The sequence below is a fragment of the Hippoglossus stenolepis genome, chromosome 8 (assembly GCF_022539355.2).
Source record: "Hippoglossus stenolepis isolate QCI-W04-F060 chromosome 8, HSTE1.2, whole genome shotgun sequence".
Lineage (NCBI taxonomy): Eukaryota > Metazoa > Chordata > Actinopteri > Pleuronectiformes > Pleuronectidae > Hippoglossus > Hippoglossus stenolepis.
In genome coordinates this window covers 7,895,239-7,921,646 of record NC_061490.1, presented here as the reverse complement: position 1 = coordinate 7,921,646, position 26,408 = coordinate 7,895,239, and the positions used below count along the sequence as shown (strand labels likewise).

The following is a 26,408-nucleotide window of genomic DNA, read 5'->3' as shown; positions in this document are numbered from 1 at the left end:
TATGTCGCAGAATGTCTTTCTTTTCATTTTGGTGCCCATGTTATCTGCCTGCGTGAGCCGCCCATCTCAGGCGTGTGAGCCGCACTGCTCTTCTAGAGATTCAAGGTCTTGCCTATTATCTCCGCGTGCTGCGCATGGTTCACAGTAAGATAGACAGAGAAAGATCTTTCACCACGGTTTCGATCTCTATCTGTCGCATATGTCACAGCAGAAATATTTTCAACACTTCCTGTATTCATTTCAAAGTAAAAGTACAATAGTCTTTCTGTTGACTGAATCCATTCTTTTGTTTTAATAAGGTTTTGATTGTTAGTGCAGACCTGGAAGATGCCAACTGACCGCACATAGTGTGGATGTGAGTCATCATCAGACAATGCTCTGTAACATGTAAATGGAAAGATGAATGGAATATTCTATTTGCAACTCTTGTAAATATCAAAATCAGAATAATGCTGATCTAGAATAAGGTCAGTATTCATAAGATTGCTGTCCATGTTAACATATACAGTGATACATAAAATTATGTAAATTTATAAAACAGCTCGAAAATAGAGGTGTTCTTAAACTTGTGACTGGTATTGTGTGCATTGTTTATATAATTCCATACACTAAAGGCAAGACCTGTGACACATGAGAGGGAAAGCAGGACAGCAGTCTCTAGCAGGTGATGGAACAGCACCACGTTTGTATTTGACAGATAAAGGTCTTAAGCAGATCTACATCTGTCACCTGAAGAGCCCTCTCCACTCTATCTGCCTGCCAGTGACAGCACCATTCATGTTAATGTGATGAGAGCGTGTGAGTGTAAGAGTCTGAAGGCCTGAAGAGAACGTTTGAGTGCACTTCTGGTTGACAGTTCTGTAAATGTTGGTGACAGACTGTAGAATTGCTGCTGATTAACATGGCTGCGGTGTTTGTGTTTTTCCTTTTGCGTGCTTTGCAATCTTACAGCCGTATATATTTCTTGCAAAGATTGCTTGAGAGGGGTTGATGTCAAACTGAAAATTAGGCAAACTAAAGCCAGTGGGCTCCTTCTGCTTACTTGGCTGCACCTAATAGATTTAGCTATCTTCACAGTTTTAGCTGTGCTTCATCAGATGTGCAAATAAATACTAAAATGTAGACACTTATGTTTCTGTTGTAGGATTAATTATCAATCAAAGAGAGTCCGGCTGATCTCCTAAGTACCACCCATCCCCTCCAGAATGTGTCAGGGTTCATGAGTCAAAGTGTCCTTCAGTTCCGCAGAACCTCTATCTGCTCATCAGTGTGTAAATGTGTGAATGGGGGAATAAAAAGTGCTTCGAGTGATTGGCAGATTTAAAAGGCATTATAAAGTACAGTCTGTAGACATATGCAAACTAATGCATATAAATGCACAAGGGACTTAGTACTGCTGATATTGATGATGGATGACTGCACAGTCATGTATGAATCTCTTTTTGTTCTCAGAACAGCAACAACACTGTATGATGTGTGTGGGAGGACTGTGAGGTACTGGGGCAACACCACAAACTTTGTTGTGCATCTTTGATTTAATCACAGTACATATTACAGAATATGCTGAAGTCATTGAGTAGCAGTCTGAAGAAGAAAGGGTCAGACAGACATCACTGACTTTAACCAGGTACAGAGAGAGAGTGTGATTTGTGGTGTCACTCACCTACAGTGGGATTGTGTCACAGTTTCTTATACATAGATTTTTGTGGCCACTGCCACAATATCAAAACTGACCACTGCATAATCATTGACCCTTTTTTTTAAATGGGCAAAATCTGTCTTTAAAGCAGAGCTGCACATTGATCCACTAAGCCCCTCCCACTTGTGCTGACGCACACATGCTAACAAAAATTGACAACATACACACGTGATTCTATTGCATAGAGCAGGCATTTGTAGATGCTTCCTACAAAGTATCGTATTGTATCAACCCGGTTTTTACTTAGCATTGGATCAGAAAGGAAATTAGTGCTCTCATACATCACTAGTCTGTCCATTACAATAAGTTAAATTCATCCACTTTATATAAAGTAGTCCCTTGAATGTTATCACTATAAACCAAGTTTTCCTCCACTAATGTTATGTGACATTCTCTGCTGCTTCTTCCTGTTTACAGTTTCTATTTTTGCTGCTGCTGGTTACATCAGCGTGGGAATTCACTGTTTTAAGGTGTGTCCATACACAATAACAACTTCATATATAATTTTATTTATTGGGCCACACTATGTTCCCAACTTATTATAAACTCCATTTAAACTCCAAAAATCATGCATATGTGAACAGCTATATTGGAAATTTGTCACATTTAAAAAGTTGTGAGCACAGAGAGAAGGAGAGTAGCAAATAGATAACAAACTTAAACTGGCCCTCGGCAGAGTGTAGCCCCAAGCACCACTAGGAAGTGTTCTCACCAACAGCACTAGGAACATGTATGGAGCAGGAAAATGAAAAAAGGTAAAAAATTCTTTAGTGGCTGTTGTGTGGGTTGTTCATAGAAAGTAATGGGGCAGCTATTTCATGACACATGGTGTTAGCCAGCATTGTGTTTTGGCCTTTGCCAAAGTTACAAGCCAACCTGTGTGTAGTGCTGGCTATCAGCAATTGTGACAGTTGGATGCCTCAGCACTGAAAGGAGACATTTAGACCACCCACAGCGAAGGATTGTAATAAAGTCCAAAGTATACAGGAACAGGCTAAATTGCTCTGCTATGACCGAGATCCTTTTTGTTGCACTTGCTGGATTTCAGCATCACTAAACTTTAAGGTTCTTGTGTCAACATAAAATGATAAAGTAGGCAGCTGGGAAACTTAGAAAAAATACATTTTAACAAATTGTAGCATTTATATTCATATTTAATGAAATATGCAGGCAAAAGTTGGGTAAAAGTATCTTTTTTTATTTTTATAAGACAGACTTCCAAAACTAATGTTTGGTTTTCAGATTTTCCCCTGGTAAACTATTATCTCATCTTTACCGCTTGTGAAGGACAGTTTATTTGAACATATCAACCTGTCACTCTGATCTGCCTCATTGCACTTTGGCTATTTGGAGCATCTGCCATTAAAAATCAATACCATTTCTAGTGCACCAACAGTAATGTTCACAACAGCCAAGTCAAGAAGAACACAGACATGAGTCGGTATCAGTCTGTCCTCCTGTCCTCTGTCCTCTGCTGCTGTGAATCACTACCTGCAGGTATCACTGGTAGAGTAGGGGGTGATGGGGCTGGTTTGTCTCACACAGAAATGAGACACATAGATAAGTTTACAAGAATAAACTGAGCCAAACAGCTTTTGATTTAGCTTATAACTAATTGTTTTGAGCTGGACCAGTGTGCTGTAGTTGTGTTAAATATGTTGCCAGGAGACTGGACAAAACAGTTAAAAATATTGTTTTTCTTTTTGTGTGTGGAACAGGTGGTTTGATAAAGTGCTTTATTTACGTTTTAATTTTACTTCACTAACAAGCATAGTTGTTACCTCGAGTTATCGTCTGGTTCATTGTCACCATTACCTGATTCTGGGTTTGTTATCACGTTGTGATACACTGAGCAGTGAGCTGCTACACTGATGTCATGGTGAGCCTTTGTCTGCATCCATGTCTGTTATTATTTCAGCAGGAGAGGAGACATCAGCACAGGCTGGAGGAGAGCTGTGTATGTTGTCTACAATATACATGTGGCAGTGTTAATCACAGAGAGCAACTGTTTTTTTCCTGTTTTGGGATGTTGTCGTATCATCTTGCTCATACAACGGTTTTGCTCTTTCATGATGCTCAGAATAAGATCACTGGTCTTGTTCACTTCAGGCCTTCACAAACCAAGGCAATGTCAAACCATTGTAGGTGCTTTGTGAATGGGGTTAGATACACAATGACTGTACTGATGCATTTTTCATTTAGACAAATCAGTTTCTTCTGTTGTTAAGCTCCAGCTTAACAACAGAAGAAACTGGAAACTAGAAACTAGTTCTTTTGCCTACACTGAGAATAAATGTGAGGTGTTGCTGCTCAGAGGATAAACTGATCCAGCCGAGGTTTTGCTTGTGGTTACTGTGCTCGTATGAAGCAGACTTCAGCTGTGGAGCACTGGCAGGTGCAAATACCCCCATATGCTGGTGCCAGTGTTTACATGGTCTTTTTTTTTTTTACTACCTCATGGTTAAATGGAATTGGTTTAAAATATGCCTCAGGGACACTCATCTCCTGTACCCTGTGGGCTGATGACCCTGCTGGCTGTGACAGACCGGAGGAGAGAGGCACTCACCACACTGCAGTTGGTGCACATGATTCTGAATCATTTCAAGCTCTTCGACAAAAAATAAATTGGTTTTTGAACCCAATACGTTTTTTTCATCATTGAGTGCTTCATATTCTATTAGTAGGAGAGAGACGATGAAGAAGGCAATTGTTTGAAAAAAAGTGTGTATTGGTCTGCTGATAAATAGACTACAAACACAGGCCATTAATACAACCAACTCTCTTGCTACTACTGTTGACTTTTGATGTGCATTATGCAATATCTTCTGTTAATGACACACCCTTGATTACATTGGTTCAGCTCTAAACTGTTGGAAACAAAGACTTGTTCGAAGAATCCTGAATGAACTGCTTTGAACCAGAGCTCATTTGTGGGAATATGTGTATCAGAGCTGGAGAGGAGTCAAGGATATGTTAACAGATAGGTGTTACTTGACAGAGTATTAAAATCCAATCCAAAAAATTCTATTCACTTCAAACCGCTACGCTCTCTCCCTAAATAAGTGCTCTTATTTTTATAACCATAACAAGCTAAAGTCCAGCTTATCTTGTTCCCTTTCTAAACACTCAGTTAGTTTAATTATGTAGTGTTTAGCCTTTGGCTAAGTCCTGCAATACCTACACAAACCCAGCGAAGTTGGGTCTAAAGACGGGGCTTGTCTAATGTAGAATGCTTCCCTGCTGAGAGATGGCTAACTCAAAGCTGAGCCTCGAGCTGAAAGCATTTAAGAATCAATATGAAATGTTTTATATCCTGTCTCTGAAAGAAAGAAATGTAGTTTTACAGAGTTGGATTTTTTTTTTTTAGTATCTGGCATTTTTTCTTGTACTTCATTAGGACTCAATTCTGCAAACCCATTGAGTATTGAGGGCATCTGAGCATTTTAGCTTAATTAGAAAGTTACTTAAAAATCCTCATCATGGTAATTACTTCAGCGCTGCCAATAGGAGCTGCTGTAATGTCGTTTTTTCCCCCTCCAGTCTAAGTGAGTTGGCTCTGCTTCTCTGCAGACAGGAGACAGGATGATGATGCACAAATGAATTAACAAATGTTTATGAGGAGATATAATTGTACTGTTCAGATGTAATACTCGTGTCTGTAAGAGAGGGAGTTACGGACACTGCATACTATAAGAAGGACAGGAAGGTGTTTACTGTCCTCTCTGCACGCTGGTGGCTGTTCATCCCCCCCCTGCTGTTAGTTGTGTTTCCACTGTTCTCGCTGCTGGAGCGAGGTGTGTGCGTGTGCATGTTTTTGGTTGTATGGGCCAGTGCTTCTGCACACTGATGGTTTATTTTCTCTCTGTGCTCCCAGCAACAGCAGATACACACAGATGAATTGACTTGACATTCATTGTAATGTTAACACACACACATTTGTATGATAGCACTGTGTATGAGAACTTGTTTTGGGTTTTAATGAAATAGGCACATTATATATATATATATATACAGACAATCACTCCTGTACTGTCCACCTGCTGGTTATAATCAGATGAGATAAAGAAGATGGGGGAGGAAAGAAGTGACCTTGATTTGCTACAGAACATTCCCCCCAAACTTCCCTCCCTCTACGTTGTTTACCAGGCCCTCTGACTACATCCCCTTCCTTTTAATTGTCTCCTCGTTTCAATACTGTGGCGTCTTTGCCACCATTACAGTCCCACACTTTCTTCTAAAGAGATTTTTGAAAAAACACAAAATGAGACGTCCTTCCTACCCCAGCACTGTCTGAAGTGACGCCAATTAGTGATGATGGCTGTACAGATGGATGAACTGCCAATGGGCTTTAGAGTTCATATTCAACAAGATTATATAATTTGTAACCAAAGGTTGTTTTCTGAATCTGTATTTATAGTTATAGATGTGTGTTTTACATGCAGGTTCAATATTTCACAATGGCTGTCTTATTGAAGTTTGAGCACATCAAAATGCTGATGGCTTTTGTTTGAAGAAGTCAGACGGTGGGGTCAGAGTGAGATTTCATTTCTGTATAATGTCACAATGAATGTGATTGCTACATCTGCCGTTGTTGCTTTATTTCCCATATTATGCAAACAATTTAACAGTCTTATCATCTCACTTTGCAACTGAATGCTTCTTATATCACCTTGAACAACCACAACACCTGCAAAATCACATTTGGAAGATGAATCACAAGCATCCACAGCATTGCCACTGTAATGCCCAGTCATAGTGTAACCACTCCTCAAGGCGGAGCACAGCCCTACTCCTACAGCTCTATATACCTCAACAGCCTGGTCTCACTGATAACATCCAGTTTAACGTTCACTGCACATGTAATCATAAAGAGCAAAATAATTATATGCCAATACAGTAATCACACAAAATATAAATATTTTGAGAAGAGTCTGACCCAATTTATCAGCCGCAAGTAATTGTGTCTTCATTTATAGATATTTTTTCATTTATGTGATAATGGGGTTCAAGATGACAGGATTTCATATTGTGTAGAATTAACTGAGGAATCTATTTTCGAAAAAAGGAATAAAATTACATCCTCAAAACAGCCCGTCTATGGACCAAGGACAGTGTGTGATTGCTCTGACTGAATACTGTTTTTGTAATAATTGTATATGATTCGACCATGATTGCTGCTGTGATTGAAACACAATACACATGAATTAAGATTGAGTGTCCCTGTTTCCTCAGATATCTGGAGTCTGGGTGTGATCCTGTTCATGTTGGTATGTGGCCAGCCGCCCTTCCAGGAAGCTAACGACAGTGAGACCCTCACCATGATCATGGACTGTAAATACACTGTACCAGCTCACGTCTCCAACGCCTGCAAAGAGTGAGTAATCGAACTTATGAGAAATAAATCTGATAAAGTTCAATTTGTGGTCATTGTTTAATCCATTAAAACCTAAATCCGTAGAGGGTCAGCCGGATCCCCTGCTGGATTTACTGCGAGCGAAAAATTTAAAAATAGAAAAGAAAAGAAATATCTGCTGGTGAAAAAGTGGAGTCACACACGTAGAAGACACCTACGAAGATTTCCAGAGAGTTTGTGGTGATAGGAGCTGACACCGTGGGCTGTGTGTTGTAAAGAAAATCACGTGATATCCGCAGCAGAGTTCATACGTCACTTCCTGCCTCTGCCTGCTGCACCCGGCTGCTCCACCTCTCGCATGAATTTGTTGCTGTTGAGAACCTCCTGCTGTGTTGTTCATGTGTGAAAAGCAATCATGTCTGAAAACAGCTTTTGACTGAGCCTTGAGGGTTATCAGGAATATCGATCGGGTCTTATCTACACTGTTATTTTCATAGTCTTAATGGGTAACAGTAAGCCTTGCACCAAACCTTTCTCTTTTTTATTTGTTGGCTGCCTGGGCTGTATTTATTCCTATTCTGCCCTACTTACCACCATATCCCTGTGTGTATTGGATAAATCCCAGTTTTCTTTGTCTGTGTCTGGCTTACAGTCGACATGGTGGATGTGGTGTGGAGAACAACCAATCGCATTAATCTAAGGTGTCCTGCAGTCTGTCATCAGGGCATCGACCTGTAAACTATACTGCAGTTAGCTTGCTCTAGATACCAGATCGTAGTACAGATGTCTTTAATACAATCATTATGATAGTTATTTTTCACCTAGCAGTAAGGGTTAATGCATTGTGCTTCGAGGATTGAAACAGTAACTGATTTCATGGTATACCATGGTCAAATTTAGAGGGATAGTTTTTTTATTTATTTTATCTTTAATTACTGAGACATTTTTGATTGGTACTGTCAAGCATCAACCAAAGTTTCCAAGACACAGCGGCAGCAAGCAACGTGCATTGTTTTGTTTTGTAAAAATATGGGGAGTGACAGAGAGGAGGGAGCTGTTGCAGTAGGAGAGCTGCTATTGCTTGGGCCGAAGCTAACATCTGCTATTATCCACTATCGCCAAATTACTTGCGTGAATTGTCAACCTTCTCTCCTCCACTCATAATTGAAATATCACCATAATTTTTGTTGATAATGATTATATTATTTAAATGTTAACTTTGTGAAATTACCTCAGTTTCTGGAACATTTTCAACACATTTTAACAACAGTGATAATACAGATAAATTTGGTCACTATAATCGTGTTACAAAGTTTCCAAACATCTGTAAGTGCTTATCTAACACACGCACCTAAACACAGATGGTACATCGTCAGGGTAATTTAAGATTCAGTGTCACTTTGGCCTGCAGACCAGTGGAGCATGGGATCCAAACACTGACCTTCTGGTTAGTGGACGACCCACTCTACCGCCTGAGCCACAGCGCCCCCCCCCCTATCAATTGTCATAACTGAATAATTAGTAGTGTCAATACATGCGATAAAGAAACAAATGACTTATAGCAGAGTGCATGGGCCTTTGCTGTGTGATATCTTGCATGGATGTATGGCAATGTTAAAGACAGAATTCTACCTAATATTTACAGTTTAATATGAACCACTCAAAAATTCTTTCTCCACGAGCTTCTGGATTAGTGGTCTGCATGGTAAAGTGGAGAGCACTGGAACACAGCAGTAGACCCTCTGATTTATTCCAGCCCCTGCAGACCAATTTGCTCCAATAGCTGGAACAGAGTAAAGCCCTTCACACAGTCTGAGCAGCCCAGCTGCTGAACAGCACAATCCAACTGCACATGCTCCACATTCAAGATGAGTTTGGCAGGACGGCAAAATTACCACTTGCATAATAAACAATTTGTATTAGTAGATCACAATCTTAAGTTTGTGTAAATTATTTATCTCCAGATACACTGGGTGAACTTTTGAAGAGAGAAAAGATGCTTCGCTGTGACCAAGAGAATATTTATAATACTTTAAACTTGACCCAATTTTTGGTTCACATTTTATTACAGGTTAATGAGGCACTGCTGATTACTCTGGGTACATGTCCTTGTTTACTTCATACTTTCTGCTAATAACAACACTTATTTTGTGGTTTTTAATAGCACCATCAGACGACTTATTGCAGAATTGATTGTTACAGACACACCTTGTTGTTTACATAGACAAACTGTAAGAGGTAAAAACTTTTCAATGTTTTTTCATTCTAATGCCCTTATGTTCTTGAATTGACAGAATGGGAATGAGTGGGTTTCATGGGCATGAGCAATGGCATCATGGTATTTTCAGACACAGGAAATAAACACTCATCTTCTCTGAGTGGAAGGAGAGATCTGACTAGATTGAAGTGCTAAGCTGAAGCAGCTGGGAGCAATCTGATGTGCTCCGACTTCTGAGCAGTGGAGCTATTTGTTGCATGCTGCGTCGCAGGCTTATATTTTCAGTGTCAGTCCCTGGCGAATTATCCAGCCATGTCATGATTTTAGATTTCCAGACGCTGTTGGTCGTATGCATGGCAGCACCTGTCTGGAAATTCTGTAATTGACTTGATTCAGGCTGGAGGTCAAAGCTGAGTGAGGACACATTATCGGACTGGGACATCTCATCCGCAGGCATCCCAGACCATGACCCCAGTCCTGCAGTCAAACTGTGAACTCAGAAGTCGGAGCGCTGGTCTGAGAGAGACCTTGTATGTGAGGTTAATGAAATTTAAGTTATTGTATTTTACTAGTTATTGGCAGATAAACTTAGCAGTTCATTTTAGACTTTGATGATGTGCTCCATCAAAGCTTTAATAAACCCACAAACTGATGGGTCAATCATTCACTGAATGCTCATTCACATCGGTGGTCCACCATTTGTCAAATGTCATTGTGAAAACTAGGATGTATTGGCCTTTGCCCGTCATTATTGCAATTCCATCAAGAAATGTAGCTCTGTGTAGAGCCACTGACACAACGGAAAATAAATGGCTTTGTTTTAATGCTCATATCACGATTAATAAAAGAGAATAGTGTAAACATTGTGGCTGCTCTAGGAACATATTGTTTCCGCAGCATTTACTCTCAGTATGACTTGGAGTTTACTGGGAAAACAGCGCTTGAACGCTGCCTGATGTTTGGTGACTGTGAAGTGGACAGACAACGTGGAGAATAGTCATAAACTCAGAGCTATGGTGTGTTCCTCTGAGGGAAACCACAAGCATGAGTCAGAGAATGGAAAGACAAAAGTGAAACTTATTTTGATGTTGAACAAGATCAAACCTGTAATGGTTTTCAGATGCCGTTTCTCTTCTCTGTCTCATCAGTTATTGGAGAAAGCAGGAAAAACCACCAGCTTTCTAGCTGTCGATGCAAAATGTTCACATCATTGTAGTATGAAGCAGCTCTTATCATTTGTCTCGCCTCAGTTAGATGTGTACAAACTACTTTCCTTGCATCACTTATGATTTACTCTTGATTTACAATAGAGAAGATGGAGACTGCAACCTGCATTATTGAGAGTTAACATCTTTTTCATCAGCTTCAAACAAATGTCTCCTCCAAAGTATTCTCAAAGCCAGTGAACTGCTGCGTCAGGCTGATGTGAGCTATTGTGCTAATTAGCTAAGTATGTATTTTTTGAAGAACCTGTGGACAGAGGGAGACATTAAGAGTCTTGTAAGTGATGAGGGGAGAAGGGCAGGTTTCTGGTGTCTCTTTTCCTTTGATATTTTCCAGCAGTTATGAATTCTGTTTTTTGTTCTATGAGCTCAGTTTAAAACTGGGTTTGCTTTGAGTTTCCACCTGGGTTTGTTTTTGATGCTATTTGTAGTCTGCTTTGTGTGTCATGCCACTGGATCAACACAGTCTTCCACAGTTTTCTCTCCGTGTTTTCATTAATTAACTTGCCTGTGTGAGTGTGTGCGTGTGTCGTTCTGCTCTCTATTCCCTGTTGATTCACCAAAATGCATTTGCACATCTCAATTAATACATTATTCACCAGCTCCTTTCGGAAATCCTACACCCTCCCACTAAGTTTTGTTTGTTTTTGTCATTGTGGAAATGAAAATCAAGGATTACTTGGACTAATATGTTTGTTTTACACCCTCACTAACCCCCACCAACCGTCTTTGAAGTGATTGTCCCACAAACTCTCTTCCGAAGGAGAAACCACAAAAAAGCCTGGAAAAAGGCAAAAGCAGCAGCTTGCATAGCTGTCAGTTGCTCGACATTTGAACTTTATTCTTGAAATGCAAAAATAAAATTCTTCCTCATTTTTAGTTTGGCTTTATTCTCAACAATTCCACTTTATTCTAGAAACTAATCTTTCTCCTCTCAATTTCTATCTCATGCCTGACCCTAATTCTCTTCTGTACTATAATCCATCAGTGTGAGTGTGTGTAACCTGGAGAGGGAGAAAATAAGAGCAGACAGCCTTGTGTGATTTCTTCTTATGCACAGTCTCTTTGTGTAGGTCCTAAGGGAAAGAGAGGAATAAGACATGACAACCATTTGTTGGGAAGTCAAGCTTTGTTTAGAATACCTCAAGAGTTCAAGAGGGCATGCGTTTTGCTTGCTCTGCATCACTGGTGGGATATCTGTTGCTTGTAAGATTTAGTGTGTTGTTATAGCCGTTTTCAGACATGAACTCTGGAGGATGTCCTCACACTCCAGAGCGTTCAGGTGAGGGGTGGGTCAGCAGGCAGAGGCAGCAGTGTATAACTCTGCTGTGGAGATCACTTGTTTTTGTTGACAGCACATCGACACCGGCGTCGGCTCTTATCACCAAAAGCTCTCCTGACATCTTTGTTGGTGTCTAATGTCTTTATGGCACCACTTTTTTTATTAAATATTTGTTTTCTTTTTCCTTTCTTTGGGGGGGGTCTGTTGCGTGTTACAAACGTCATCAACACACCCACACACAGTGTTTGCGTTCTCACATGCAGCCCCTCTGGAGACAGTCTCGAGATCCTCCTGAGTTCAGTACATGTCTGAAAGCAGCTTACGTCTGCACATTCTCCAAGTGTACTCCTTTTAGGTTCGGGACTGTCAGTGTCAGTCATACAGTTCTTAGAAGGTAAATGTCGGGGAAAAAAACAAGTGAGTGATTGTTGTGAATGAATGTGTAACTGCCATCATGGAGCTCACATGTTGTACATCCCAGAATTTGTGTTTGAACAGGAGGTAGAGCGGGTCGTCCACTAATCAGTAGGTCAGTGATTTGATCTCGGCTCCTCCAGTCCAGACGTGTCTGTGGACAAGACTCTGAATATCAGTGCTAACAGAGTGTGACTGGGATGTGTAATATAGAAGAATGTATGAATGTAAATGTGACTCATAGTGTGAAGTGCTTTGAGTGGTCATTAGACTGGCGTTATACTTGGTGCTGTAGTGAGTTTGTTTTGCAGTTTACAGACATGCTTATCGCTCATTGCCCTTTATAGGAGAAATCAATACAGAATCAACACTGGATGTAATAATTCACACACATCTTGCTCTGCAGTCATTTCACATTTATTACTTATTTATTATTTTATTACCAAATACAAGTGCAGAGCCACATGAGAACATAACAACAGAGACATGATAACTTTACTTTTACGTCTCACAGTAAATATAAACTGCACTCTGTTATCGGCACTTCAGATTCAGACTGTAGTCTACCGAGCACATATTGTCAGTCTCACTAACAACTAAGGTGCACGGGAGGTGGAACCCATTGTTTGTACAGTTTAGTAGTTTGTCTATTAACATGTTACATATACAGCAATCAATCATGGTTTGATTGATTGCTCTATGCCATAAACTCCCATTTTCTTCCAAATCTTGTATGACATAACTCTTCACTGCAGTGAAGGTTATCCCTCTGAGCAGTGTTAACACTCCACCACGAGCAAAGATGCCGTCACGGCAACAGTTTGCTTCTTTGATAAGATAGTGATATTTCTAAACTTGTGCATTTGTACATACAATGCATTGAATTAGTGCCGCAGGTACAGCACAGCCACATAGCTTAGGCTAAACCCTGCACCATAGCTTACATTGTAGCCTGACATGCACCCCCCTCAAGAAATGTAACTGCATGTTACACTGACGCAAACAACAACTGTGATTGTTCCATTTGGTAACGAGTCACTTCTGCATATGTAAATGTTGGACAAGCAGATGGAACTCACCCTCCCTCTGTCCTACAATCTCCTCCAATGACATTTTGGCAGTGTAATTGCAGAATGACACTGATGAACCAACACAAGTATAAATAGCCTTTGCCCTGGTCCTACACAGAAGTATAAAACAAGGCTGTCGACAGCAATACATTCTTTATCTTGAAGAGCATCTTCCTGGATTCATGGCAACACAGTGGGCACGAGGTCTCCTCTTCTCCTGTCTATATACTGTCATTGATAAGGTCTTGTTGATGAATACAGGGTTGTAAGTGAAATAACAATGAATTCATCAGTATAAATTAAAATTCTTTTTTTGTTCATTTTTATTTTAAAATGATCAAGCTGAATGTATTATCTATTGTAATGCCGTGTGCATTACTCTTATTTATACACATTAAGTTTTATGTCCTAGGATTAAGGGTTTGTTAAATGTAATTAGTTATTGAAGCAACTGTAGTGTTTGGTGTCAGTGTGCAGATCATCAGGCCTTCTCCTGCTGCTCCTTCTGCTCCTGCTGCTCCTGCTGCTGCTGGTTGTTGGCCTCAGGGAGCGTGGCTGGCTCGCACTAATCCCCAGTGTGACTGACAGATAGCGGAGCAGTGCTCTGCCCGGCCTGTTAGCCTGGAGCCTCCATCCCACAGTCTGGTCACACTTTACCACAAATACATTGGGGATTTGATAGAGTCGGAACGATTTAATTCAGTGGAGCCAAAATTAGATGCTGGTTGCACAGTTTTCTCAGCTTTTGTTTCTATGTGTGAATATGTGGGTGGGTCTATGTGTGAAGATGTCATAATAAGCCCCGTGCCTAAAGTAAAGATGCTCTGCTAGCTTTGTTTCATAACCCAGTCACCCTAAACTCACACTACTCTATTTGTGGTCCAAGTCAGCCTGCAGGGTTGTGGGTCATTTGCCTCCATGGAAACAGAACTTACAGAACAAGGGTTTAACAAAGCATTGCTAGGCCAGATTCATATTAGTACTATTAGTCTGATAGTTGTGTAGTTGCGTCATCAATGTTTTTTTGACACATTGTTTTTTGGTCAGTCTATTATCTGCAGCTCTATAACCTCATATTTGTTTATTGTACAGATTACGTTTTTTTCCCCTGTATTAGTTTCAGTATACTGATTCCATATCCCTCCCAATCCTATTAAACTGTAATGTCAGCTTTTAACAGTGTCATTCGTGTGGAATTTAAGCTGCCACCTGACCAGCTATAGTTTCACAACATGCACTGGATCTCCAGATATCTGAAACATTGGCTACACCAAAGCTGCTTTCAAAAACAAAAATAATATACAAATATCTCTTGGTGAAAAAACTGCATCATACACGTAGAAGACACAGACAAAAATGTCAAGAGAGTTTGTGATGATAAGGACCGACACCGGTGTCTGTGTTGTAAAGAAAATCACGTGATCTCCGCAGCAGAGTTCATACGTCACTTCCTGCCTCTGTCTGCTGCACCTGGCTGCTCCACATCTAGTCTGAATAATGCGGAGGATTTGTTGCTGTTGTGAACGCTTCTGTGCAGAGAACCTCCTGCTGTGTTGGGCATATGTCAAAGGCAAACTGCGGGTGAAGTCTTTAGCCAATTCTTGGGATTTTACCAGGAGGTAATGTCTGAAAACAGCTCAAGTTGGACTCAGGGCACATTTAAAAGCCTTTTGCAAATCACTTTTCACTCTACATTTCAAGTAGGATATTTACTAAGATTGATGATGTACTTTGGCACAGGTGCAGAGGAGTATACTTAAATGCTCTGTCATTGAATATCATCTGATGCTGGACTTGCAGAAACTATGATATTCTGAAACGCTGGTTAGGCACACTTCAACCAGCATGAAGGAAATCTAAAAGGGAGGAAAGTGGTATGGAAGTGATGTCTCTGTAGGTAAAGGCACTATATATTCTCTCCCTTCTGCATTGCAAAAGCTAATTGCGCAAATTCTCTTTAGATTGCTAATGACTAAAGAAAAGAGAGCTAAAGATGATCAATTCTAAAGCTTCTTGTAATTTTACAATTGCACAGCATAATAAAATATGTGAAATCCAAATACTTGAACAATCGCCCCCACAGAAATATATAATTGATTGAAATTCTTGTGGTTTTGAACTGGCTGATTAATCCTCTTTGTGCATGTGTTCTACCAGCAGCAGGAACAAAGCTTGTGGTCTGAATCCTTCAGAGTTAAATCATAATTTTCGGAGCAGCATGTGGTGCATTAACAATCCAAAAATATACTCTGGATTTATGCCATCTACCGAGCTGCTAATCATTTGTTTCTCTTCCAGATATGAATGAAAACAAAGCTAAACAAATCAGATCTGATGGGTGTTAACTGATACAGCAACTTTCAACAAGGCAGTTCTCAAAATACTTCACATAAAAAGGCATCAATACAAAATGTAACAGCAACTTCATTTAGATGATGATTTAAATGAAAGAGTTAAGTAGAAACTATATGGTCCTGATGGGTCTCTTAGCTGAGGCTGATGGAGCAGGTTGTGGAGCGCGTGAAGATCTTTAGCCCTAAAGGGGGCAGTTAACCAGCACTTTACCAGCATGCAGATGTGGCCTTCAACACCCAGCAGCACCTGTTTGTTCTGAAGTAACTCATCTATTCTGTCCTCACGTTGAACTCAACATCTGGATTTGGCTAACTTACATTTGAAAGCAGGACAAATATCAGTTAAACCAGCTACAACCAGAACAAAATGTCCGGTTGGTAAGATGGAGATAACATGCCTTGATCACTTGTCAATAAATCTGATATTGGCTGATTTTTTTTTTTTTACAGGATTTCTGTGACTTTAAAATTCGGGTCAGTTAAAATATGTGCTCTGTCTCTTTCTCTCTGCTCCTTCCTTCCTGCCCCTCCCTGTCCCTCCACCCTCTCTTCTCCTCATGGCTCCAGTCTTATAGACCGTATGCTTCAGAGGGACCCCAAAGGGCGAGCATCCCTGGATGAAATTGAGACCCACACCTGGCTGCAGGGGGTTGACCCATCGCCAGCGACCAAATACAACACTCCCCTGGTCTCCCACAAGAGCCTGTCTGAGGAGGAACACAACAGCATCATCCAGCGCATGGTGCTGGGAGACATCGCTGATCGAGAAGCCATAGTCGAGTAAGTTGGCCTCACTTCCTCTCACTATACAGTGACATTGTTGTGAAATGTTTACTCACCTATGCCTCAGATATCACATGAGCATCCCTTGGTTGGTGACATTGTTGGTGACATTGCTAACATGTAGGATGCTGTTACCCAGCTTTTCCTGAAAATTACATATGCACGGCCTAAAGAACTGCTAACTACTTTCAGAAGGAACAAACAAGATGAGTGGGCTGTCTATGTTTGGGTGTAGAGCTTTTAAGTTGTCAATGTTCAACATACCTTTGGGACATCTTTTAGTGTGTCTCAGAGCCACTGTGGTGTTGGGTCAATGGAAAAGAGACACGCTAGCTTTACCCTCGTCCGTGTCATTGCTGCCAACTGTGGATTAAAAGTAAGCGTCATCTATGGAGTCTGAGCCAGTAGAAGAATTAAGTTGGCGATACCCTAACCTGACTCAGTACTGACTGGGGTTGGGTGATATCCAGTTTTTGACACAGTTAATTCTTCCCCAAATTTTGCAGCAGTATATACTATTTCCAGCTTATTAAAAATCACATTGTAGATATCTCACATGGCTTCTATATCATTTTTTAACACAAGGTGGTTGCTGTGCACCTTTTTTTTTCCATAAGTACTGGTATAGTTAAAAAATGATCGAAAATAAATGAGTCATACATCCTTGTGGCAGAATTTTTCAGGCATGACTTGGGTCCACTAGTCATCACTTCCTATGATGAGACATTTCTCTTCTGGCTGGGACTGGTCTCTTTCACAACCAAAATCCCCCCATCTGTGTAAATATAGAATTTATGATCCCTTTTAATTCACAGCCACCCTATGTAATCTGTCTCTTGATGAAAAGTCACTGGCAGATATTACCGTGCATCTTAAGTCTGCATCTGTGTCTTAAATACCATGATGTTCATAGCTTTGAACAACACCATATTTTTAGCTAGATAGAATGTGACTGTCCCAGCCCCCTCTTTTCTTTATTTGCTCATTAATCACATTTTTTGACTGTTCTAATACATCGCGTTTTTCAGAACCTAATGAGATGCAGATGAGTAGAGTTGTTCTGACATGATGAAACACTATCAGCATGGGCTCTCTTTTATATGGTTACATAAATGTGTTGTATAACCTCTGGAATTCCAATGGTCGCCCAACAAAGTTTACAGATACTTTTGTTTAAATAACTATCTGACTGTGAAGAAACAAACCACTGCCACAAAAATGGCCGCATTAGAGCTCTATGATGGAGACGCATGATATAATTTGCCCAATCACACAATCGCCATCCGGTACACAATTGTTGGTTTGTGGATCCACATTATAAGTTTAGACGAAGTGTAAACATCTTAAAATCTGTGTGTTTTAATCTCTTATGTTGATTGACATCTGCAAGATTGATCCGGATCATCCACCCATAATTTCATCACTCCAATATAGTTCCAGTACTTTTAAAAACAATGCAGAGGTACCTTGGAGGTGTTGAGGAATCTGATTTGAGGAACACTTCTTCTTTCCTTTAATATCTGTATTTATTGAAAAAGTGTCATCAGTATCCAATTAATCAACAGCATTGGCGTTGCTGCTGAACACAAATATGTCATATAAGAGAACAGAGTAAAGTATCAAAACAAATCCATGGATTATCTTGTAATTCAGCTGTAAGTACCACCAATACAGATTAATCTGTGAAAACTAGGCTCAAAACTGTCAACCGTTTTCTATCTCACTTTGCTGTGCTTATGTTTGAGGAGCCATGTAATGCAGAACAACACCAGCAGAACGCCTGCAGCATGCCGACAGCATTTTCAGTTCGATACTTTGACTGTATCCCCCTGCAGCTATAAGATAAGCCTGTTGTGCTTCTACACGCTGAGAAAGCGAGAGAGCTGCATTGGAAAACTTCAAAAGAATCAAAGAGAGAACATCTGTTGATTTCAGAGTCATGATTTCAGGTTCACACTTGTTCACTTTTATCTTTCACTACAGAGCTACCTTTGGTTCAACGAGAGAAACACACACATGCAGTACAAACTATTGATACATTGGTGTATTGTATCTCATTATACTTGCAAGGAAGTAAACGGAAGTACGGTAAACATAGAGAAGAAGTCGGTAATAAGCGTGGAGCCTGAGGCCACAGATTTTTCAGTTTTCGGTTTCATTTTTGTTTTGATATGCTTTCAAACACAGATCGGTTACGATACAACCCCTTAAATTTTGCTTGTACAGACGTGTCACCCTAAGTTCTTATGAGGTACTTCCCGCTGTCTTCCATGTTTCCGTCGGGTGACTCCCGCCCCCGCCCCTGCGAAAAATTATCAGGAATGTCGATCTAGATTGACGCAAAAATCGCATTTAAAATCGGACACAGGTCACATGGCCGTTCAGACTGAGGTCCCATTTAAAAAAATTCTGATCTTTATCTGAAACACATATGAAAGTGGCCAAAATCTGATTTGAAAAATATCAGATTCCATGTGATCTGGCCTAAATAATGTAATGGCATTTTCTCAGTTCTCATTCACTGTATAAGTTAATCACATCATTAAACATGATACACTGGCATTAACGTCTGCCGTAAAAATGAGTCAGGCTCTTGTACTTTGGCCCTATTCATACCTAACGTGGATCATTCAATCATGAGTGGACAATCATCGCCTTGGTCTGTGTGAAATTCCAGTAGGTGTATTTTTAATTGTTAGTCGCATCCTTAGACATGTTGAAAAATGTAGAACAAATTCAACCTCACACTTCCACATAGATATGAATTATTGTGACATTCACCTATTGGCATCATAAACCACAGACAGTCTTGTTTTCTTGGTTTTGTATAATGTGCTCTCCATTTGTACATGTTTGTGATAAGATTATGATTGTTTCAGAGCCCTGGAGACCAACAAATACAATCACATCACAGCCACGTACTACCTGCTAGCAGAGAGGATCCTAAGGGAGAAGCAGGAGAAGGAGGTCCAGACCCGCTCATCCAGCCCTAGCAACATCAAGGCTCAATTCAGGTAAACGCAAGTTGGAAAAACTCAGTCGGATCAACAACAAAATGCATTGCAGCAGAATTGAATTCCATGACTTAGTATGATTTGGCCAAGATGTGAAATGTCAAAAGAGGAAAGCAGAGGGGGCCAAGAACAGTGCCTAGGGGTGCTCCAATTTTACACTTATATCCATCGATCAATTGACCTGCACACATTCTCAAAATCTAAACCTCAATGAGAAGTTTATACTGCATAGTTAGAATTAGTGTCTTGTTTCACCAACTGTGTCTCAACTGTGACAGTAGAACCTTATCTTTGCTTCTGCAGGTCAGATAGACCAGTTAGTGTTTTATGTCCTGAAACCTGAAAACACATCGTCTGTTAATGGATTAGTCCACTGACAGAAAATTAATCTGCAACTACTTTGATAGATGAATCGTTTCTCATCTTCCGAGCAATATTAAAGATTTACTGGTTATTACTTTGCTGGTTTATATCTGAATGCTTTGGGGTTTTAAACTGTGGCTCAGACAAAATGAGACTCATGCTGTTAGAAATTGTGATGCAATTTATTTTCACACATTCTGAGATCTGAGTCAATTTAACAAAAAGATTAACGGTAGATTTTATCATGGTAATGTGTTGTAGCCCTGGTCTGCTCTCTCTTTTGACATTAAGTGTTTATTTACTTTTTAAGTAAACTTTCCTTCATTTTACTATATTTTAATACAAGCAATCAAACAATCTTTATCATTGGGTCATGAGTCATGACAGCGAACAGGCTTTGACACTGAAAATAAGTGATGGTGGAAGGTGTGAGGTGACAGAGCAGAGGTTTTACCTGTTGTGAACAACATGCTTGTGCCTGTCCAGGTTCTTACCCATGTGAGTGTTTGTGTGTTCATACCATTTACAGTCTGTGGTTCATACAGTGACTGAACATGCAGCAGAGCAGACACCTCTCAAATCTCCTATAAAGAGCCTAGTGCTGGAGACTAGTTGAAGTCCTTGTTGTTTCAGTACAGGTGAACTATAATCTGAGCTGACAATCATTACCCTGGACTTTGCATTTACTGTCATATCAGTGGTCATACACACAGTTCATACAAAGCTTTGATTACACTGCACAGTCACAGTCTGGAATATGATGTACATATAGTTACATAATTACTAATGACTGCGGTGACATTGAGCAGCTTCTATGAGCTGACACTGTCACTGTCAAGTCTATCAGCTGCTGGGTTTCAGCTGTGGCACAAACACACAGGATGACATTATCTCCAACATTAGCTCAAGTATGAGGATATTCAGCTTTTACACCCGACATTCTCACCTGTCTCTCCCTTGTGCCGCTGACTGACTGGCTTCACAAATTCTGCAGTTGTGTGTGTTGTCTCCCTCCCCTCTCTGCTATATGACTATTATAGCTGAAAACTGATAATTACAAATCTTGTGGTTAGAGCGGTAGAGTTTTATGACAAATACAGTAAAGGGTTTGAGATGATTAACAATTCTAAACTGAAAATTTATGACAATTGAAACTGAGAGTTTGTCTTGCCTGTATGTGCAGGCAGTCCTGGCCCACCAGAGTAGACATGCACCAGGACATTGAGGACAGCTTGGCAGCGTCCTCCATCTCCCACGCTGGAGGCCCCCAGTCCCCTGCTCGCAGCACAGAGAGCCTGCTCAACGGACATCGCACCAAAGGCTTGATGGAGCTGGGCCGACGGGAGGAGACGGTGACGGACTCACCAGGACCGTCGGCACAGGTACCGACATCTTCATCACACTAGACTCCAGAAGGGAAAATACTTGTCACGAACATCTGTATATGGTTACAGCTGTTTCTGCTGCCAGATGTTCCCACACTTAGCAGCTTCTTGTAACCAGTTTTAATGTTTTTGGCTGTTCTTTACAATATCTCTCTTCAGGGAGCCTGTGCTGCCGCCTCGGGCCCTTCTCTTGGCTCTGGGACCGTCCGGGCCCAGAGTGCCTCCACCTCAGCAGCAGCCAAGCAGAGAACATGCCTCTTCAGGTCTGATCTCGTTATTTATTTGTGTGAAAAAGCATTTTTTGTAAGTTCATGATCACAAAACCTGGTTGGTTGTAAAAGTATTGATTATTTTCAATAATGATTCATGTAAATTATTTTCCCTGTTAAAATATGAATTGTTGATTAAGTGTAGTTTGTAAAAATTACTAGATAGGGAACCACATTAGGTTTCGACAGGTACATAATTCTTAAAACGTGAGGGTCTGTGCTGCTAACATAGATTGTGTGGGCTCTGTGTTCATATTTTGCTGCATATTATGTCTGATTTATTCAGGGTGGAGGAGGATGAGGAGGATGAGGAGGACCGCGACTCGTCTCCCCTCCCGACCCAGGTGATCCTGCGCCGTAAGCCTCCCTCCATCACCAACCGCCTCACCTCCAGGAAGAGTGCCCCGGTGCTCAACCAGATCTTTGAGGAGGAAGGGGAGTCCGACGACGACTTCGACATGGACGAGGGTCTGCCGCCCAAACTCAGCCGCCTCAAGATGAACATGGCAGGGAACGCCACCAGCCTGAGCTCAGGGGCCAGCTCCTCCTCGTCCCCGGGTTCCACGCAGAAGCGATACCAGCGGCGTAAGAGCCAGGGGAGGGGGTCGTCATGTTCCAGCTCTGAGACGAGCGACGATGACTCAGAGAGCCACCGCAGACGTCTGGATAAAGACTCTGGCTTCAGTTATGGCTGGAACAGAAGGGACAGCAGTGAGGGGCCGCCTGGCAGCTCGGGGGGAAATGGGGGAGGAAGCAGTTCAGGGCAGGGGAAGCCTCCTGGAGAGGGAGGGGGCACCTCTGGTCCGGACCGGGGGAGTCCTCCTGGAGGGGGTGGGAACGGAGGTGGGGGAGATGGCGGTGGGGGCGGGGGGAATGGGGGAGGAGGAGGGGGTAATAAAGGACAAGACAGCCCCTCCAGTTGTTGTAATAACAGTAGCACCACTAACCCCTCCCTGAGCTCTCTGTCCCGCTCCGCCCGCACAGCGAGCCGCAGCGCCGAGCTGGTGGAGAGTCTGAAGCTGATGAGTCTGTGCCTCAGCTCGCAGCTGCAGCACCACCGTGCAGGCCGGGGGGGTCGAGGTGGGAAGTTAATCATAGACCCTTGCAGTCTCTCTGGGGGGAGCGTGAAAATCCAGGAGAAATCAGCCTGGAGGATGTGCATCGGCTCCAACGGGAGCCTGGACACTATCACTCTGCCCACCACCGCCGCCCTGCCTCGCACCCACTCCGCCCAGCACCACCACCGCAAATCAGGGCCACACCACTCCCCCAGCCCGCAGTCCCGGCCCCATGATAGGAACGCTCACAGCAATCTGAATGCTTTGAAAAATGGCGTGCTTCAACTACCTCTGTGCGAGAAGACCATCTCTGTGAACATCCAGCGCGGCGGCGGCTCCAGGGACGGTCTGCTCTGTACCTCAGCTCCAGCCAGCTGCTGCCAGGTCATCTGAGGCTCGGAGCTCAGCACCGACCTTCTCCCTCCTGTATGACATGCCGCTCAGCCCCTCCTCTTTTCTGACCTCCTCCTCTTGTTCAGATCAGTAACTGCTCCACATTCTAACCGTGTCGTCCTGTGTTTGGCTGTAGCAGATAGCTGAGCTCACATCGCCTGCCTTCTGCTGTTGTCCCTGAGCTCTGCACCGCTCCACCTCTCCTCTGTCACTTTGATCGGTTTCATGTTGTGTCTGAGGTTCATGTCGCTTTTAACTTGTATCGTTTTCATTTTATCTTTGTTTTATGTCTCCAGGTGCTCTTCAGACTAGTGGCACTAATATTCTTTTAATAGTTTATGACAATATGCTGCTTTTAGAACATTTTGCAATTTGGAGGGTTTGATTGAGTTGGGGGGGCATTGGCTAAAGTTCTGTATTGAACCAAATTAAAAAGAAAACAAATTCCAGATTAGAATTAACGTGTAGTTTTATCCCCTAAAATCGAATATAACAAAATTATCTTTGCAGGAAAAGTCTATATCAGAATGAAGTCATAATGTAAAAAAACATTTGTAATATTTCAAGATGAAGTCATATTGTAGAATAAAATATCAATATTTAAAAAAAAAGGTTTTGCTATTTTAAGATGATGTTTGACATGGAGAAAATATATTTAAGAGTGCTGACTAATTACCAGATGAATCTAGTCCCCCCCCCCCACCACCACCACTGTCACTCAGCTGTAATGCTGCAGCCTCGTGTGAGAGACAGGTAGTCCACCAGAGCTGTGTTCACGTAATGATTGACAGCTGCGAGGTCCCACCCCTGACTCAGACCTCCTCTGATTGGTTATTATTCTACTTATTGATACAGTAATAACTGCTGCCAGGCTGCTCAGCATCTCTGCACATTAACATATGGTTTGTTGCATATTTCAATAAAACCCTTTTACATACTGTAGCTTTGATAAAATCCCTCTTGAAATTGTCACCATCTTCTTGAAATATCCTGAGACAAATTAGTAAAACTGTGACTTTCCTTATTCTTGTAACATCAGTTAGTTAAATTAGTTTGGCTTTTTCTTTCAGAATCCCGTTTATCATTCTTGACTTAGTTCCCATCTTGTTACGACTGCTGCCTCTTGATGCAGTTTCCTTCCTCCCTGATAGTGTCTCTAATGTGCTGTAGTCAGCAGTAGGTGTCGCAGCGCTCAGTGCTTATCAACACCCCCCCCCCCTCCACCTTTGCTCTCCGAGTGTTTTCAGCAGCTTTAGATTCCTTTGAGCGATGAAGGGAAGAGGGAAGGTTTGAATGTGAGTGGCCTCTGACCCCAGTCTGGACTCCACATTGCACCCAGACAATCTGTTTTTATGTTTCTTAAAATTTATATTTTACTCTTGATTATTTTTAGCTCCATTCTTTCACTTTTACCTCCAACAGAGTGTTGGTCACAACCCTTTAAATTTGGACGGTGTCTGAATCGAGGAAACAGCTCAGCCGTTAAACTGGTGGTTTTTAAAAGTGTGTGCACTCCTCTGTGGCAGCAGAGACGACAGCGGTTGAGACCGTAGCAACAAGGCTCACGCTCACCACGTTTGGAAATGTTACTGCTGTCCGTATATTTAATATGAGGTATTATTTTTTTATTCAGGACGTTGTGTTGCTGTAGTTGCTGATACAGACCATTGGTCGTGTCTGACTCTGTATTAGTTTGATTTCATGTACGCTGCCATCTTTTAGTCCCAGCTGCACTCACCTGTCTCCCAGAGCTCAGTGCACGTGTGGACGCAGCGTATTGACTCGTGTGTGTGTGTGAGTATGTAGATACAGTAAAGTTTATTTTTAAAACGTGTACCTTTTTTTTTTTTTTGAGTGATCTGCTGATTTTCGATGTTGACGGGAGCTTGTGAGAAGTAAATCAGCAGCAGAAGAAGAAGAAGCTCATGACTCGCAGCTTTACAGGAGCTGACCAAGACATGAACAAATGACAGAACGGGGAAACGGGGAGATTCTTTAAGGGCATTGGCAATAAGCTATACTGTGTGTTGCAGCTATCTGTACAGAAACATTTTTATTAGTTTCTTTTTGTTTTATTCCAGACCTGTGCAGCCTCACAACGGCTCCATTGGGCGGGAAAAGGAAAAAGGACGTTTTAAAAGGTTTTAAGTATTTGTTTTTCTCTTTTTTTTTTCCTTCTTTGTTTTTGAAAACCAAATGTACATAGAGTTGTAAATATGGTGCTCTTTCTCTATATCTAGAACAGCAGAGTGAGCCTTTTGGTGCATAGCTGTACAGTCATCTAGCCTTATGATAATTAGTACTACTGTATGGGTGTCTCAGCTAAAAATAAAGCCGTGTGAGAAAAACCATGATTCTATTCATACTGTCGGGTCTCTGACTGTCGTCTTACTCAGCTGTATCCAGGTGAATGACGTGCATGTGTTTCAATGTTTGACATTCAGTGACACTGAGAACAGAGGGAGTCAGTCACAGGAATGTAACTGGACCAAAAAGCAGAAAAAGAAAAAAACGTCTGAGTTGGAACTGACAGGAATATTCAGTGTATAATTCTGTAGTTGACCTGTTGTCACTTGTCAGATGTTACATATAGCTATGGTAATATCCAAAAATAAAATGTGGAGTACTGTCTCATACGTGTGTTCGTCTGGCTCCTTCTTCTTAGGTTTGAATCAACCTGGCTGAGAATGACCTTCCAGTCTTAAGAGCTGTAGTGGTAACAAGGTGTGAGCTCGTTACCACAAGTGACCCTTTTAAATCACAAAACCTAATATACAGCACTGTGGTTGTGTGCCAATCAGTGCACCTTCCATCTACATACATTATTTTTCCCCAGCTTCATGTAAGTACACTGGGATCTTTACCTTCAACCAACAAACTCTGATCAATTGATCTGTGAGTCCAAGTTAACGTGTGGGCCAAATTTAAAAGATTTCTCTTGAGGTGTTCCTGAGTGTTTGAGAGGTGCAGTGACGTTGACCTTTAACAACCAAATTCTAATCAGGTCATCCTTGAGTCCCAGTGAATGTTTGTGCCAGATGGAAGGAAATTCCCTTTTGGACATTCCTCATATATCACATTGATAACATCGTAAGCTCACGTGACCGTGACCTTTTACCACCAAAATCTAATCAGTTCATCTTTGAGTCCAAGTGAAGGTTTGTGCCAAATTTGAAGAAACTCCTTCAAGGCGTTCCTTGAGATATCAGGTTCCCAAGAATGCGACGGAAAGACGGACAACATAATGCCTCCGGCCCCTGGCTGTCGCAGGTGCTGAGATGTAAAAATAGTGTGGTGTTAAACCCCTCCATTTATCAGAGAGCAGTGAGCGAGGTGCAGGACACGGACCGGAGGATGTGATCCAGGTCAGTGAAGGTGTTGAAACGCAGTCAGTGGTGATTTCCACGCTACACGACACTGAGGAGCTTCACTCTCTGCTGCTTGGCACATTCAGCTCCACTCAAGTTTCCCAGAAGCTTCACACTCGAAGTTTACTCAGAGCTGATATGTCTGTGATCCACGGGCAGCGT

At 41.6% G+C, this 26,408-nt stretch overlaps 1 protein-coding gene across 1 annotated transcript in view; it reads left to right on the top strand.

Annotated features, from left to right (window-relative positions):
* Positions 1 to 25,512, top strand: part of snrka (SNF related kinase a) — a 41,768-nt gene extending 16,256 nt beyond the window's left edge. Inside the window, exons 3-8 of the mRNA XM_035163692.2 lie at positions 6,932 to 7,073; positions 16,181 to 16,393; positions 19,276 to 19,410; positions 20,957 to 21,155; positions 21,318 to 21,421; positions 21,714 to 25,512. Coding sequence (XP_035019583.2) covers positions 6,932 to 7,073; positions 16,181 to 16,393; positions 19,276 to 19,410; positions 20,957 to 21,155; positions 21,318 to 21,421; positions 21,714 to 22,878 — 1,958 coding nt within the window. The 3' untranslated portion in view covers positions 22,879 to 25,512. The remainder of the gene's footprint in view (positions 1 to 6,931; positions 7,074 to 16,180; positions 16,394 to 19,275; positions 19,411 to 20,956; positions 21,156 to 21,317; positions 21,422 to 21,713) is intronic.
* Positions 25,513 to 26,408: the final 896 nt, after the last annotated feature.